Raw genomic sequence first — 16,741 nt, 5'->3', positions numbered from 1 at the left:
AATAAAATTATTAATCACAATAAAATGGGAAAACAAGAAGGACTTTATTTTTACAGCAAATTCTTATTAGCTATAAAATATTGTGGAATCACCTGGATATAGTAAGGTTTTTTTAACCATGTGAAGTTTATATATTAATCAGCACAAAGTTTTTTCTTAGAATTGTCTTCAATAGAAATTATCTGTAGATTACATAGGTACTATTTAGGATAAATATAGAAATAAGTATAATGTTCTCTTCAATTTTTCTAACAAACTATGATGGTTTAATGCTTTTTAAAAAGGGGTGAGCACCCCTATGTTCATAGCAGCACAATTTACAATAGATAAGACTTGGAAACAGCCTAAGTGCCCATCAGCAGATGGGTGGATAAAAAAACTGTGGTACTTTTACACTATGGAATACTACATGGCAACACAAAAGGAAGAACTCTTACCGTTTGCAATAGCATGGGTGGACCTGGAGAGTATTATGCTGAGCAAAATGAGCCAGTCAGAGAAAGATAAATATCACACGATCTCACTCATATGTGGAATTTAATGAACCAAATAAACTAATGATCAAAAATAGACCCAGAGAGATAGAAGCATGAACAGGCTGTTGAACCTCAGAGGGAAGGCAGGGGAGGGTGGATGGGAAGAGATCAACCAATGAACCAGTATGTATATATGCACAATGCATGGACACAGACAATGGGGTGGTGAGGCCCTGGGGGGCAGGGGAAGGAGCCGGCTGGAGGAGATTAATGGGAGATAAAGGAGGACCTATGTAACTTTCAACAATAAAGATTTTTAAAAAGGGAGGAGGGGATCCTTTAAAAGGGAAACAGATTCCAGAAGACATCATAATTTACTTAAAATAAATTTTATTATTTATTATTAATATAGTTAGTAATGAAAAGCATACATAGAGCCATGCTTTCTTTCATTAAAACTCTACAAAATTAAAAATTTCTAATAACACTCTCAACCCCTAGAAGTCATCTATAGTTAAATGTTGGCCAAAATATTTGAAACACTCAGTAAAAAGAGAAACTATGTAAAATCTTTTATATTTTATAAAAAAAAATAATTATGGAACAAGAATTACTATTTAAAATGAAATTACTTAAGATATGGATTGTAAGTTCTTCTGATTTTCATTGAAACAGATTTAATCTTGACAGGTGAGTTGTTTTTGGTCCATGTGCCCCATTGAATTCCAGTCGCAAGCAATTTTCCAGGGAAGCGATGGATGCCATTCAGATTTGCTAGTCCACATTGGCTGAACCACCAGCCAGTGTTGTTATTGAGGTGACTGCAGCTCTTCACAGACTGACCAACGGCCAGGCATGCGGGACGACATCCATCATTATCAACATCTGCCGTGCTGAAAGGCATTGCATTTTGATTATCTTCTTTCCTGAAGCCCCGGAAAGCATCACCTGGGTAAAATAGATTTTGTAAATGACTAAATTTAAAGGCACTTTTTGTAATTTTTAATTGACCTTTACCAGCCTATTATGCAAAAGCATTGCATCTAGAAATGAGACTTAAATTATTTTCTACAAGACGTCATATTACAAACTCTCCTCCAGATTGCAATATGGCAAAACCTGATAATAAATGCCTTAGCGTTATAGGGATCTTTAAGTGGACATTTGATATAACATTATAATTTTTAAAAAATAACAATCCAAAATGGAAGTTTGGCCGTGTAGATTTATTCAGCTAATTTAAGCCAAAGACAATGGTGTATAGACCTATCATTCTTCAGGGGAGAGTAGTGTGATCATTGTTAATTTAGAAAAAGAAAATAATTTACATATAAGAGGTTTTCATAACACTACCATTTTACATGTTAGAGAGGTATGAATGAATGTGAAACTTCTGCATTTAAAAAACTTAGATTTGTTACTGCAAAAGTGGTTTGGTTTTATTTATAGGCTAGCAAATTTATAGAAAACTAGAGCCCCGGTGCATGAAATTCTGCACTCGCAAGGGTTCCCCACCCCAGCCCATTCTCTTTTATCAGTGTAGACTAGTGGCCAGGTGCACAAATTTGTGCATGGGTGGAGTCCGCCAGCCTGCCCCTATTGGGCCCCATTGGGCCAGGCTGGCTAGGGGAAGGGGCCATGAGTGGTTGGCTGGCCTGCCTTACATCCTGGTCGAACTCCCAGTTGAGGGGACAATTTGCATATTAGCCGTTTATTATATAGGATGCCCAATGCCCTCAAGAAAAAAATAGGCACACTGGTGAAATATGCCTTTTTTTCGTGGCTCTCCAAATGATATTGGAACTAACTGGATAATAGTCAAAAGAATACATTTTTTTAAAGGGCTTACACTGGACATTATATGTGCCATTTCCCTGATAGTCCCAATGATCTTCAAAGATTACGAATCTTGGCGAAGGCAAAGCAGCTAACTAAGTAGCAGGGATAGGAGTCGTGTTTTGTTTTATAAAATCTGTGTAAATAAAATATTCTCAACAAAACAACAAGAAAGCCCACTTCATGGGAGAACATATTTGCTAATGTTATCACCGAAAAGGGTTTAATCTCCAACATTTACTGGGAACTCATACAACTTAACAAAAGGAAGATAAACAATCCAATCAAAAAATGGGCAACGGACCTAAATAGACACTTTTCAAAAGAGGACATACAGAAGGCCGAAAGACATATGAAAACATGCTCAAAGTCACTAATTACAAGAGATATGCAAATCAAAACGACAATGCTGTATCATCTCACAACTGTCAGAATGGCTATTGTCAACAAATGAACAAACAACAAGTGTTGGCGAGGATGTGGAGAAAAGGAAACCTTTGTGCACGGTTGGTAGGAATGCAGATTGGTGCAGCCACTGTAGAAAACAGTATGGAGTTTCCTCAAAAAATTAAAAATGGAACTTCCTTATCACCAAGTGATTCCTACTTCTGGGAATTTGCCTGAAGAAACCTGGAACACTAATTCAAAGCTGAATCCTGACACTTGGTCTTTATGTTCAGCTCACTCCCTGGAGAGGACAGATTGTGTTCACTGATCACTTGTAAAAATCTAGATGTTAATCACTAAGATTACAAGCCAGTCCAAGTGGGAAAAAATCACCTAGCTTTCACAAAGAAGAGGTTTCTAAGATGCAGAGACAGAGAAGCAGCGATCAGACTGTCAAACCTCAGAGGGAAAGTAGGGGAGCGGGGGGGGTTAGGGGGAGAGATCAACCAAAGGACTTGTGTGCATGCATATAAGCCCAATCAATGGACACAACAATAGTGGGGTGAGAGCATGAGTGGGGGGGATTAATGAGGGATGAGCACACATGTGTAATACCTTAATCAATAAAGAAATTAAAGATTTAAAAAAATATTCTAATTAGTCCCATTGTACCTAGATTTCACCTGTAGGTAAACTTTGCTAATAAGTTTGAACTAAAAGTGAAGCTATGCAAAATCTTTGAAGAATTCAAAGCCCATGTTTGTTTCATTATGCTTCCAAACATTTGGCATCTCTTGAGATACTAGTATGTCTTTGAGGAGTCAGAGAACTTGATTAGCAGTGTTATGGCCTATCCAGGGGTGGGCAACCCCTGGCATGCGTGCCAAACATGGCACGCCAGTAACTTTTGCTGGCACACAAAACGCTCTCTTATAATCTTCCATTTACAATTTTTTTCTTAATATCGACTTTTTTATTTTTCAGATAAATTCAGTGTAGGTGCATCTTAGATAAATAAACAATTTTACATAACAAGTTATCTTAAAGACCATAGACGTGGATTGACAAGAGAGGGGAAGAGCAATTTCTATGCCTCTGCCTTAACTCTCCCTGCCTTCCTAGATGTGACCAGTGTTTTGGTTTCATCCACATACGCTTGTGAATCTTTGTTCTCAGTGATGAATTTTGTTAAGTCTCGTAATAGGAGTAGCCTGATGGATGAAAGTAGTAGCTCGTGCATATCTCTGAAGGTCACGAAATATAAACCTGATGTAAAATCTCTGTCATCAGGGATGCAGCAGCAAAAAGTCCCACTGATAATATCAAACGGAGTCATAAAGTTTTCTGTCGGACTATCAGTGTACATGTATACATTAAAAAATAAATGAGGGACCAAGATGGCGGCATACGTTAACGCTGGAGGTTGCTGCCTTGAACAACCATTTCAAAAGTGGAACTAAAAGACGGAACGGACATCACCCAGAACCACAGGAACGCTGGCTGAGTGGAATTCCTACAACTAGGAGGAAAGAGTAACGCATACGGACACTCAGAGGAGGCGCAGTGCTGAAGTCAAATTCTGAGGTGCGGAGTGCGCGGAGCGGGCTGGCGGCTGAGGGCGCAGTTGGCGTTTTCAATCGGGAGGGAGTCGCAGACTCTGAGCTCCAGATCCGGGCAAGTCTTTAGGGACCCAGACTCAAACGGGAGAAGCGGGACTGTCTGGCTTCGGTCAGAGCGAGTGCAGCTTTCTCTCCGAGGTTTGCAGCGGTTGCTGGGACTCAGAGAGGCAGAGCGCTTGGGGACAGGACTGAGAGCCGCCATAACTGCTCTCTCTCTCTGGCCCACCCTGTTGATCCTGTGCGACCCGCCCCGCCCAAGCCCTGCACAGAGGCATTTGCTGGATAGCCTCAGGCAAAGGCTAGATTAGCACCTCCCTAGAGGACAGTAGTTCTCTCACTGCAGACACAGCTGATTCTCACAGCCACTTGGCCTGGAGGTCAAATCCCCCCTAATATTAGCTACAACAATCAAGGCTTAACTAAAAGACTGCGCACAAAGACCACTAGGGGGTGCACCAAGAAAGCATAATAAAATGCGGAGACAAAGAAACAGGACAAAATTGTCAATGGAAGATATAGAGTTCAGAACCACACTTTTAAGGTCTCTCAAGAACTGTTTAGAAGCCACCGATAAACTTAATGAGATCCTCGAGAAATCTAATGAGACCCTCGATGCTATGATGGGGAACCAACTAGAAATTAAGCATACACAGACTGAAATAACGAATATTATACAGACTCCCGACAGCAGACCAGAGGAGCGCAAGAATCAAGTCAATGATTTGAAATGCGAGGAAGCAAAAAACACCCAACCAGAGGGGCGGAATGAAAAAAGAATCCAAAAATGCGAGGATAGTGTAAGGAGCCTCTGGGACAGCTTCAAGCATACCAACATCAGAATTATAGGGGTGCCAGAAGATGAGAGAGAGCAAGATAGTGAAAACCTATTTGAAGAAATACTGACAGAAAACTTCCCCCACCTGGTGAAAGAAATGGACTTACAGGTCCAAGAAGTGCAGAGAACCCCAAACAAAAGGAATCCAAAGAGGACCACACCAAGACACATCATCATTAAAATGCCAAGAGCAAAAGACAAAGAGAGAATCTTAAAAGCAGCAAGAGAAAGAAACTGAGTTACCTACAAGGGAATGCCCATACAACTGTCAGCGGATTTCTCAACAGAAACTTTGCAGGCCAGAAGGGAGTGGCAAGAAATATTCAAAGTGATGAATACCAAGAACCTACAACCAAGATTACTTTATCCAGCAAAGCTATCATTCAGAAGTGAAGGCCAGATAAAGAGCTTCACAGATAAGGAAAAGCTAAAGGAGTTCATCACCACCAAACCAGGATTATATGAAATGCTGAAAGGTATCCTTTTAGAAGAGGAAGAGGAAGAAAAAGGTAAAGATACAAATTATGAACAACAAATATGCATCTATCAAGTGAATCTAAGAATCAAGTGAATAAATAATCTGATGAACAGAATGAACTGGTGATTATAATAGAATCAGGGACATAGAAAGGGAATGGACTGACTATTCTTGGGGGGGAAAGGGGTGTGGGAGATGCGGGAAGAGACTGGACAAAAAAAGTGCACCTATGGATGAGGACAGTGGGTGGGGAGTGAGGGCGGGGGGGGGGGCAGGAACTGGGAGGAGGGGAGTTATGGGGGGAAAAAGGAGGAACAAATGTAATAATCTGAACGATAAAGATTTAATTTAAAAAAATAAATAAATAAATGTATTTTTCATCATCATATACTGTGTTTTTGTCACTCGAATGAATTTTATTATTTCTTCAAGGTTCTTCACATACGTACCTTAAGAGATATCAAGTAGGCGTAACATGTTCTCAAAAAATTAGGGGTGGCACGCAGAAGAATTTTGAGCCAGATTTTGCTGGTTTTGGCACACACTCACAAAAAGGTTGCCCACCCCTGGCCTAAACTATACCTATATGCAGAGTCTCGGACTCTATTCTTCATGGGAAACAAAATGCCCACACTGCAAGTATTTGCAGAGAGAATATATTTTCAACACCCACATGGTACAATACCTTTCAGAAGGTCAGATGAGAGAGACAGTACTTACGGATCCTCTACAGATTCTCTCCCTGGAAAAAGTCTAATCATCAGAAAAATCATATGCCAAATCAGCTTCTCTCTGGATTATATTTAAGAAGTTATTTTAAAAATATCATGCACATGTCTATTTGTTAAGAAAGAGCCCATTAAAACTCAACACCATGTTTTCTGTTAGAGTGTAAATACAGAACATGGCATTTGCCAGAAGCCTACTTATTCCTCCAAGCAGAGATGAGTGGTTCTCAACTATAAAGATGCCAACATATCCATCTATGAATGCAAATACCTGGGCCCCAGGTTACTGATTCAGATTCTGCAGGACTTTCAAAAGCTTCCCAGGTGGAATCTAATATTAACTCCTTGTTGAAAACTACCTTTCCATGATGATTTTCTGTATACAACACCTGGAATCATTTTCTTCCTCCTTTATTTTTTCATGAGCAACATGTTTATTTTCATCTGCTGATCTCTATGACAGCTGAATTGGTATACATTTTGATTTATCTGTTTTCCTCACCTAAATGTCTATAAAATCTAATCATCTTTAAATTGGATTTATATCTATCTTGAGATTAGTACACTGTACCCAGATAAATAGCAGTTACTCTTTAATTACATGTAACTTGACGTTTTCTTTAAATAACCAAGTAGAGGAATAATGAACCTGAAAACCAGACAGCATTGTGAAAAACACATTACTATTTCAAAAAAGTCTTTCCATTCACAGCATATAGGATGGTTAATGCTTCCAGTTGATTTCTACTTTATTCCAACAAAATTAATTTTCAATAATACATTTTAGATAATATTTTAGTAGAGCAGAGAGTTGCTTTAAATATAGTCTGTTTGACTTGTTTTCTCTTTCATTGGGTTGTAGTAAAACAAAATAATAAATTTTTCCTTCCTTTTAACCCCCAAAGCTTTACTGAAAAGGAAAATGGGGGGTGGGGGGGGGGCGCTTGAAACCTAGTTCAGTATCTGGTTAAAACTGTAGTCTTACTTCCCCACTCTGACTGACTTGGGCAGAGCTGCAGAGCCTAACCCCAGGGCCCTGCCACAGCTGACTTGGCGGAGCTGCAGGGACCCTCAGGGGCCGCCACAGTAATAGATATACAGGTCAGAGCCTCCCAACGAGTTCAGTTCAGGCTTTGGATCCGAATTCCCCGGGACTAGTAGACCTGCAAAATAAAGGTTAAACTTTCCTCCCTCAGAGTGCTGGCTGATCGTTCTCCCATGCATTCTGCCACAACAAATTATATTTCTTTAACTGTAGGTTTCTTAATATATGAGCTCTGATCAAAGAGGCAAAGTGCCATATTCCAAATCCTTAGAAAATCCAGATCCCATCCAAAATTCTTGTAAGTTTTCTGTAAATTTGAAAATTTTAGAAGAGAGGGGAGAGAGAGGAAGGGAAGAAAGGAGGAAGGGAGAGATAGAGACAGAGACAGAGACAGAGACAGAGATAGAGATAGAGATAGAGATAGAGATAGAGATAGAGATAGAGATAGAGATATCAGTGACTCCCTACGAGTTCAGTTCTGGCTTTGGATCCGGAATTCCCCTGGACCAGCAGATCTGTGAAATAAAAGTTAAACTTTCCTCCCTCAGAGTGCTGGCTGATCAGTCTCCCATGCATTCTGCCACAACATTATCAGTATTCTGTTTTCAGTTTTATCTATCTACCCCTCTACATTATGATCACTTAAAGACTTGGGAATATATATCATTTCTTTTTGGATTTCTAATACTAAAAATACATAATGAATGAGAACCATGATGAGCAACAAAGAGCTGAATTTCATATTTCTTAACTCAAATTTAAAATTTTAACATAAATTTATAAAAAATATAAATTTAACAGAAAGTACTTTGAAGTTCTAACAAATTAAGTGTATTTGTAAGTGAGTAGGTGTGCCAACATATAGAGAAAAAACACTAAACTAATTATTCTATCAACCTGAGTTCTTGCCCTTGCTCAGATGTGATGAGCTGGGAATCTTGGGCAAGCCACTTAATCTTTCTGTTTTTCTTTTTCACCTGTAGAGTGAGAAGAGTGAAGATCAGCTCTAACATTTATGACTTCTAAATGCCAGCCTCTCTGGACACAAAAATGTAAATAATATTTTCCAAGCCTAACCCACAGGCTCTCTATCTAAAGAATCAACGGAGATTACATGCGGCAAATTGTTTCAAAGAGTATAAAGCACTGCAAAGTACATGTGGTGCAACCATCATAACAGTTTCAAAGCTCAAGGCCTGGCCAGTTTTTCTCATTCCTAATTTTTCCTCTTACCAGTTATGTGTCATATACCAAGAGAAATGCATTCCTTTTATCTTCACCTAATTCTGAGTCAGTTATATTTAAATCCTCTGGATAATTTTAGGAATAAAAAACTTACCAGCATTTCCTGAATACTGTCCTATGTGCATTTTAAAAAATCTTGTTTCATCCTCTAGCCAAAAATTATCATACGAAGCATAAGCCAAAGTATCATCTTCAGATTCCAATGCCACATGCAGCATAAAACTGGTATTTTTCTGATTTACTATGTAGAAAATCTTTTTTAGACCTAGCCAAAATTCGCCTGTAAAATAAAAACACAGCTTTTTAAAATACATTTTAATACAAATTAGAATAACCCTTTATCATTGAGTGTTTGGTGTTATTTAATATTTCAGTAACTCTGAAATGGCTCACATAAAACATTGGAGGGACTGGATGGATCTCGCTCAAATTATCAGTGATTGCCTAATTCGGAGGGGAAAAAACTCCCACCTCTACTTCGCTAGAGTGTGGATAACTAGACTCCGTTTTATTTCCCCAAATTAAATTCAAAAATTCATTTAAAGGTTAAGGAAGTAAAAAGTCAAGTTTTACCTTAAAACATGTCAATAAAAAGCCAGTTGAAATGTTATAGCGAATAACAAATAATGTTACTGGTAAATATAAGAGATTTAATCTCCAAATCGGCACCTTTTAATGAGACGTTCCCTCATAATGCTCAGTTGAAATAATTTTTTTTTCTGTCTTTGAGAATAATGCTTTGTGAACAAATATTTCTTTGTTATAATGCAGCTTGTGAATTACCTACAAATGGAAACATAATGTAATAACATTGGAGTCTCCCCAGATTTAGGGTCAATATTTCCAAGACAATTGTAGATCTACTGAAGGAAGTAAGGGTCGAGTCAAAATAAACTTCAGAGAGTTGGGGGACAGTGTGACAGCATTCAAACTCTTAAAACTATAGCTAAGATTCTAAGTCTCTCTCCAGGGCTAACAGGGGTATTTTAGCTACATACCCACTTTAATTTAAAATTATCCTGAATAAGTAAGGGAAGAAAGGGAGTACAGGAAGTAATAAAGAAATACAGGAAGTGAAATGGGTCCTCAAGGGCCTGTGTAGTGTCTCAAATCTAGGACTGTCCATTTTAAATGCCCCTGCGATCTCTCCCCTCTACCGTCATCCCAAATTTAAGACTGAATATATTTACCTTAATCACAAGTTGTTTAAAATATATATGAAGTATAAAGCAGTCTGTTTGTGTGAAAGAAATCAGCCTGAAGACCATTTTGTCAAAACTAATATAATTTCCCCAACGAAACAAGCATAATGGAAGGAAGATGAAAATTCAAAGGCTGAATTCAGGAAGAAACACTCACTGGAAATGTAAAGGTTAATGCTGAGATAATACCAGTATGCTAACTACACTCCATAGCATGGCAGATATTTGGCCTTATACATAACATTTTATTACATTTCATGTCCCTCCTAAAATCACTGGCATTCAGTGCTAAATCCTTGGACAACATTATTATGGGATGCTAATGATTTAAATTATAACAACAGTAACTTAAACTAACATAAAAATGATCAAAATCACCTGCAAACATCCCAACCAATGTAAAATCTACCGTATTCAGAAATACTGATATTTCTATTCACCAGCAAAAGTTATGCTGCTGTGTGGCAATAATGTAAACAGATTTTACAATCAACCTAAGGTTTACATTTTTCAGATTTTGAGTATAGTGATTTTAACTGATATTTTTATAAAACACTACTCCCGCCCTGACTGGTTTGGCTCAGTGGATGGAGCGTCGGCCTGCGGACTCAAGGGTCCCAGGTTTGATTCCAGTCAAAGGCATGTACCTTGGTTGCAGGCACATCCCCAGGAGGGGGCGTGCAAGAGGCAGCTGATCGATGTTTCTCTCTCATCGATGTTTCTAACTCTCTATCCCTCTCCCCTCCTCTCTGTGAAAAATCAATAAAATATATATTAAAAAAAACACTACTCCCAGTTCACATTACTCAAATTTTTACAGCCACATACCTAAATTTTCCATTTAATTTACTTGTGTAGACACAACACACAAACGAAGAATTTCAAGATTTATGACAACCATGTCCATGCATTTTTAGTTCTACAAATAGTTGTTGAGCACCTGCCAGAACTCTTCCGGTAGCAGATGCTTAATAAATGCCCAATTTGGAATTTTCACACAAATCATATTTCAACAGGTATCTAAAATTAAAGATTTTCAAATTCCAACTAAAGACCTACTTATCTATATATATATAAAAGCCTAAGCAACTGGCCAACCAGCCGACCAGCCAACAGGTAGCTATGACACGTACTGACCACCAGGGGTCAGACGCTCAATGCAAGAGCTGCTGAGCTGCGGTGACTTGGCAGCTGTTCTCAGGTGACGCACCTGGAGCCAGAGAGGAGGGAGCCCAATTCCAGGGTGCAGCACCCGAGAATCGCCCTCTTGCAATCCAGGACCCTTTGGGGGATGTCAGAGAGCCAGTATTGGTCTGATCCCTGCAGGCCTGGCCAAGGGACCCCACTGGTGCCTGAATCCATCACCAGGCCTCTAGCCCATTGGCTCCCCATTTTGGGTCTGGCTCCCCACCAGGCCTCTAGCCCATTGCAGAGGTCGTGGGTCTGGCCCTTACAGAAACTTTTTGACTTAATTAGCTAAATGATGAGATGTGCAGGACCTACTGGCTGTGGCCCTGACATCTAACGCTTGTGCCGGCCCACCTGCTTAATATTGATTTCCAGTGGAGGCAGCACATTTTCCCATTACCACTCTCATCTGGGAAACTGGCCACAGCTTCCCTCCTTCTGGGCGGACAGTAGTGCCAGCAGGCAACCTTTAGGGAGGGAAGGAGGCGAAGGAGCAGCTCAGGTGGGAAGAAGGAGGCTCCTGCTGCCACAGGACTCCACCTGGGCAGAAGGGCCTGGGCGGGAGCCTGACATTGAGCAGAGTCCTGCCCTAGGCCAACTAGATTCCAGGCTAAGTAAATCCTGTTTGCTAAATAATTGCATTTTGCAGCTAAATGCCCACAAGTCGTCAGCTACCACCAAACTTAGGGTAAAGTGAGATGAAAGAAGTGAGACATAATATTGGGAGAACAGAGGAGGGAGCCCGATTCCTGGGTGTGTCACCCCAGAATCACGCTCTTACAATCCGGGACCCCTCGAGAGTTGTCAGAGAACCAGTTTTGGCCCACTCCCTGCAGGCCAGGCTGAGAGAGCCCACCACCACCACCACCACCACCACCACCACCATGCATGAATCCATGCACTGGGCCTCTAGTTTTAAATAATTTGTCATATTAAGAGAGAATGATTTAGTCATATTTTTATATTCACAAGCATTTACTATTTTCTTACTAACAATTTGACCAAGAGACAGTCTATAGGTGTAATACCAAAAAGAAGAAAAAAAGATAAAGGAAAAATAAATATAATTTGACCTAAAAGGTCACCAAATCCATCCAGATAATCACACCACAACCTTTGGAAATCAATTCTCCCATCAATCCTTTTCTGTATCACAGTCCATCCACCTCCTCTGTAATCCATGTCACACATTACCTAAAATAGACCCAGAAAAGACAAAAATAGCATACTATGACTTTCATGCTTTTATATAAAACTCACACTTCCCCCTTAAGCCTAGAGAAAGGGAAGATGCTTTCACTGAAAGTTTCAATGCAATCGTATATTAATATATTCAATTTACTGATGCAGAGACTATACTTCCGTTAACTATAAGTTGTTTTATGATAAACTGAATTCTTTGTAGAAATTTAGATGTCATTTCTATGGGTTCCTGTATCCATCATTTTTTTAACATATAGGTGTTTGTAGCATTTTAAGGTTATTCTCTTATCCCTTAACTCTAAATATTTTTCAGTTGAATAATAAGAGTACCAATAAGATGTGGTAGAGTGATGTATTTCTTGACAAATTAACTTTTCCTTTGAATGAAAGTGTTGACTTTTTAAAATACAGTGTTAAATATTTCCGTGTACCTGTCTTTGATTGTTCTTTTCTCCAAAAGCCTGGGAGGACTGTGTGCAGGCTGCAGTTTTCAGGCACAGAGGTGTGATCTGTGTCCCATCTCAGCAGGCACTCATAGGTGTATCTTTTGGCCACTGTGTGAAATGCCCCTAAAACAGTGGTTCTCAACCTTGGCTGCACATTAGAATCACCTGAGAATCTTTTTAAAATCCTGATTTCTGGGCCTCATCCTCCAGAAATTCTGTTTCTTTGTTATGGGGTGGGGCCACAACATTAGTAACAAAGAAACAGAATTTCCGGAGGATGAGGCCCAGAAATCAGGATGTTAAAAAGATTCCCAGGTGATTCTAATGTGCAGCCACAGTTGAGAACCACTGCTCTAAGAGGACAGGTAGGGAGCCCATAGCAGTGACATGGGGGGATCAGAGCAATCCTCCCCATTAGAAACGTCCTGCTGCGTAGAGCGAGGTGGTGTGGAGGAAGCGAGGGAACAAACACTCTCCCACAAAAGCGGTAACTGTGCGTCCCGCTCTTCAAAAATGAGAAGCCTTCCCTTTCCACATCGGCGCTGGCCCATTTTTGAATTACATAATTTAAAAATTATTTCCCGCCTAGCTCCTAATCTTTTGACAGCTTGTGAATAGGTATCAAAGAATAATGTTAACAATTCTAAGAAAAGACATTGCTAGTCTCTACTTAGAAAAAAATTATTTTATTGGTGTAATAAAGACTATCAACAAGGTGTGATACCACTCTAATAAACTTCCTTATGCATAAAGAAGTATCAGAAAAATTATATATATAATATATATAAATATACAGAATTTCTGATAGAAATTTCTTCTAGAAGTCCCACTATAGAACTACTGAGAATAGACATCAATGATTTATTTTATTCAATTTATAAATGAGTCAGCTTTTCAATGTCTCACTTTAATGTTCTTTTTTAATTATTAACTTATACAATCACATAAAAGCACTAGTCATACAAAAAAATTATAACTATATGCAGGAAAGGAAATCAAAAGTATTTTTAGTGAGCTCTAAGGCAAAGCACACCATTATTTTCTAATATTTATAAGCTAATTAAAGCAAGTAAGTATTTATGTTGCACAATCTGTTTACTGTAAGGATAATATAAGATCCTGCACCAGCCCAGCTAGCATAGCAAGTGGTTGAGTGTCAACCTATGAATCAGGTGATCACAGTTCAATTCCTGGTCAGGGCACATGCCCGGGTTGCAGGCTCAATCCCAGTGTGGGCATTCAGGGGGCAGCCAACCAATGATACTCTCTCATCATTGATGTTTCTATCTTTCTCTCTCTCCCTTCCTCTCTAAAATCAATACAAATATTTTTTAAATATATTTTGTTGACTTTTTACAGAGAGGAAGGGAGGGATAGAGAGTTAGAAACATCAATGAGAGAGAAACATCGACCAGCTGCCTCCTGCACACTCCCTACCGGGGATGTGCCCGCAACCCAGGTACATGCCTTTGACCGGGATCGAACCTGAGACCCTTCAGTCTGCAGGCTGAAGCTCTATCCACTGAGCCAAACGGGTTTGGGCAATAAAAATATATATTTTTTAAAAAGATTGTGAACCAAAAGGATTTACTTTGAAAAGTATAACCATGAAAACTCAGAGAGAAAAGTGAAAGACTGTAGTCCCTTTACACATTTTTGGTTTGGGCAAAGAACTTTAAAAAACAAAATATGAAACTAAAACTTATAATAACTTATTTAAAACTTTTCAAGAGATATGTTAAGTATTAAAATAATTAAATATTAACATTAATTAGCGTGGTTGTATATTTATCCTATTTTATATAATAAGGGAAAACTTTACCTCAAATGGGTAGCTAGATCCTTCTGGATAGATTATGTATAAACCACTTGGTGTTTTGGTGACAGAGCCAACAGTATCTTTAATATCAGTGCAATCTAAACCTAGAAAAGTAAAATTAGTTATTTAGGATATTTTCAAGTGTACATTTAAGATAATAACTTTACTGTAGAGAATTAACAGTGCTTTGAAATTATTACAAATTCCACTAAGGATATGATGATTTTAACTCTTGGCAATGAAAAATGATCTCAATTTTAGAAATAAAGAAAAAACACACGGAAAGACTGGGATTAAAGAATATATGCTATAATAAACATAACATCACTGTTAGTTATTAATATTCACTACTGTTTAAAAGTTTCATTTGAGATCAACATTTATTTAATATATTTTATAATTATACATTCTCTTGCCCAATAAATAATGCCTTTTTAGGAATCTAGGCTTATCTACAGGGAGGAGAAAACCCAAGGGAATTATGTAAATTAACTACTACTAACATACCTTCGATTACTATATTCAAAACTTCAGAAACTTTTATGTATTGAGGACCACTATTACAAGCAGCAAAGGGAGAGAAGGGGAAAATCACTTTCTTCACCAAGAAGGTATGCTTGAAGCCTGCTCTGTTGACAACAGAATTGTAGCACCCTGTAACCACCCTCCCCAAAGCATTCTACAATTGCCAGGGAATTGTAAACGTACTGTATTTATGTGGATATGGATATTACATTTTACTCTACGATACTTTATTCTGTATTACCTTTTATAAATCTAATAAAATAAATTCAACCCTCACAAGTGTCAATTACCCAGAAAAACAAACACATGAAAGCTTAGGACTCCAGAGACAAGAGCCTGGGTTAGAGTCCTAGTTCCTCTCCTTACTAATCGAGAACATTTGCTAAGCTACTTAACCTCTTTGCTCCATGTGCAATATAATAATAATAATTATAATAATATCTACTTTGTAGTGTTAGCCTGATGATTTATATCCTAAGGCTTTACGTAAAGCACTTAGCACAGAGCCTAGTCCACAGTAAATGCTCAAAAGAGGTCATCTACAAAAAAATTAGCCATAAAATTGTTTGCTTTTCCCTTCATTTCCAGGAGATATTGATTTGTTGCTTTTGCTCTGAATTACTGAGACATTCTTATAATAAATGTATGCTCAAATATATGATAGAAGTTTGCAGAGAAAGACTGATCTGGATTGGAATATCTTCTTTGACATCACCATCCATATAAGTGTGAACATTTTACTTAGACTTTTCTGGGCTGCATATTCCTCATCTGATGATAATCACCATCACAGCAAACCCTTATATTGTCTTACTACACGTCAGGCAATATTTTAAGAGCTTTGCATGTATATACTCACTTAATCCTCACAACAACCACATGAGGTAGGTATTGTCAGTTTACAGATTAGGATATTGATATTAAGGAAACAGGGGGTGAGATGGGAAGAAAGCAGTCTGACATTATACTCCATGCTCCTCACCACCATGTAACACTATCTACCTCTTGGGTGGTTATGGGAAATAAATGAGATGCAATAAAGTGAAAAAAGTAGCAAAATAACATGAGAAAATGTTATCCCTGTTAACATATGTTAATCCCTGACACATAGTAGATTCTAAGTAGCTGTTTATTCTCTTCCCTTTGTAAGGAAAAAAAGAAAGATCATACACTACTAGGCCCTCAATAATATTCATCTACTTGGAATTTTTTATATTAATCTATAAATGTAAGATTTATAGGCATTTTTCTTAGAAACTCAAGTTTCCAGGAATTACTATATATTTTTAGTACAAAAAATACTAAATCCTGGTTCATTTCTGTCTTTTTTCTTTTTCTTTTGAAATTTTAAGTCCCAATTTGAAATGTTTCAAAAATGTCAAAAATACTTTTATAGGTGGAGGGAACTCTGAAAATTCTTTTCTTCTAGCTAAAGATTAATTATAATAAAATATAAGGAGAGCCCAGAATTCAATTACATAAAACTATACTATTTTCAACAGATTCAGAATATCTGTATAGAGCCATGGCTTTCAAAATGTCAGAAAAGTTTCCCAATTTAGGAAAGTACACATAGTGTGGGTTGAAATTTGTTTAATGGCAAATATTACTCCTCCAGTCTGTTAGATAATAGTGAGCTGTATTGTTGAAACAAAACTTCTGAGCCGGTGCGTACGGAGATCGAGCCCTCTCCTAGGACCCCTCTTTTG

At 38.2% G+C, this 16,741-nt stretch overlaps 1 protein-coding gene across 1 annotated transcript in view; it reads right to left on the bottom strand.

Moving 5' to 3' along the window:
* Positions 1-810: 810 nt before the first annotated feature.
* ANGPTL5 (angiopoietin like 5) overlaps positions 811-16,741 on the bottom strand; it is a 23,188-nt gene continuing 7,257 nt past the window's right edge. Inside the window, exons 5-8 of the mRNA XM_006775248.1 lie at positions 14,511-14,611; positions 12,113-12,233; positions 8,744-8,929; positions 811-1,424 (exon numbers count right to left, since the gene is read on the bottom strand). Coding sequence (XP_006775311.1) covers positions 1,105-1,424; positions 8,744-8,929; positions 12,113-12,233; positions 14,511-14,611 — 728 coding nt within the window. The 3' untranslated portion in view covers positions 811-1,104. The remainder of the gene's footprint in view (positions 1,425-8,743; positions 8,930-12,112; positions 12,234-14,510; positions 14,612-16,741) is intronic.

The sequence above is a fragment of the Myotis davidii genome, unplaced genomic scaffold (assembly GCF_000327345.1).
Source record: "Myotis davidii unplaced genomic scaffold, ASM32734v1 scaffold8, whole genome shotgun sequence".
Taxonomy (NCBI): Eukaryota; Metazoa; Chordata; class Mammalia; order Chiroptera; family Vespertilionidae; genus Myotis; species Myotis davidii.
The sequence above is the reverse complement of the archived record's forward strand: the minus strand, read 5'-3'. Positions and strand labels throughout refer to the sequence as shown.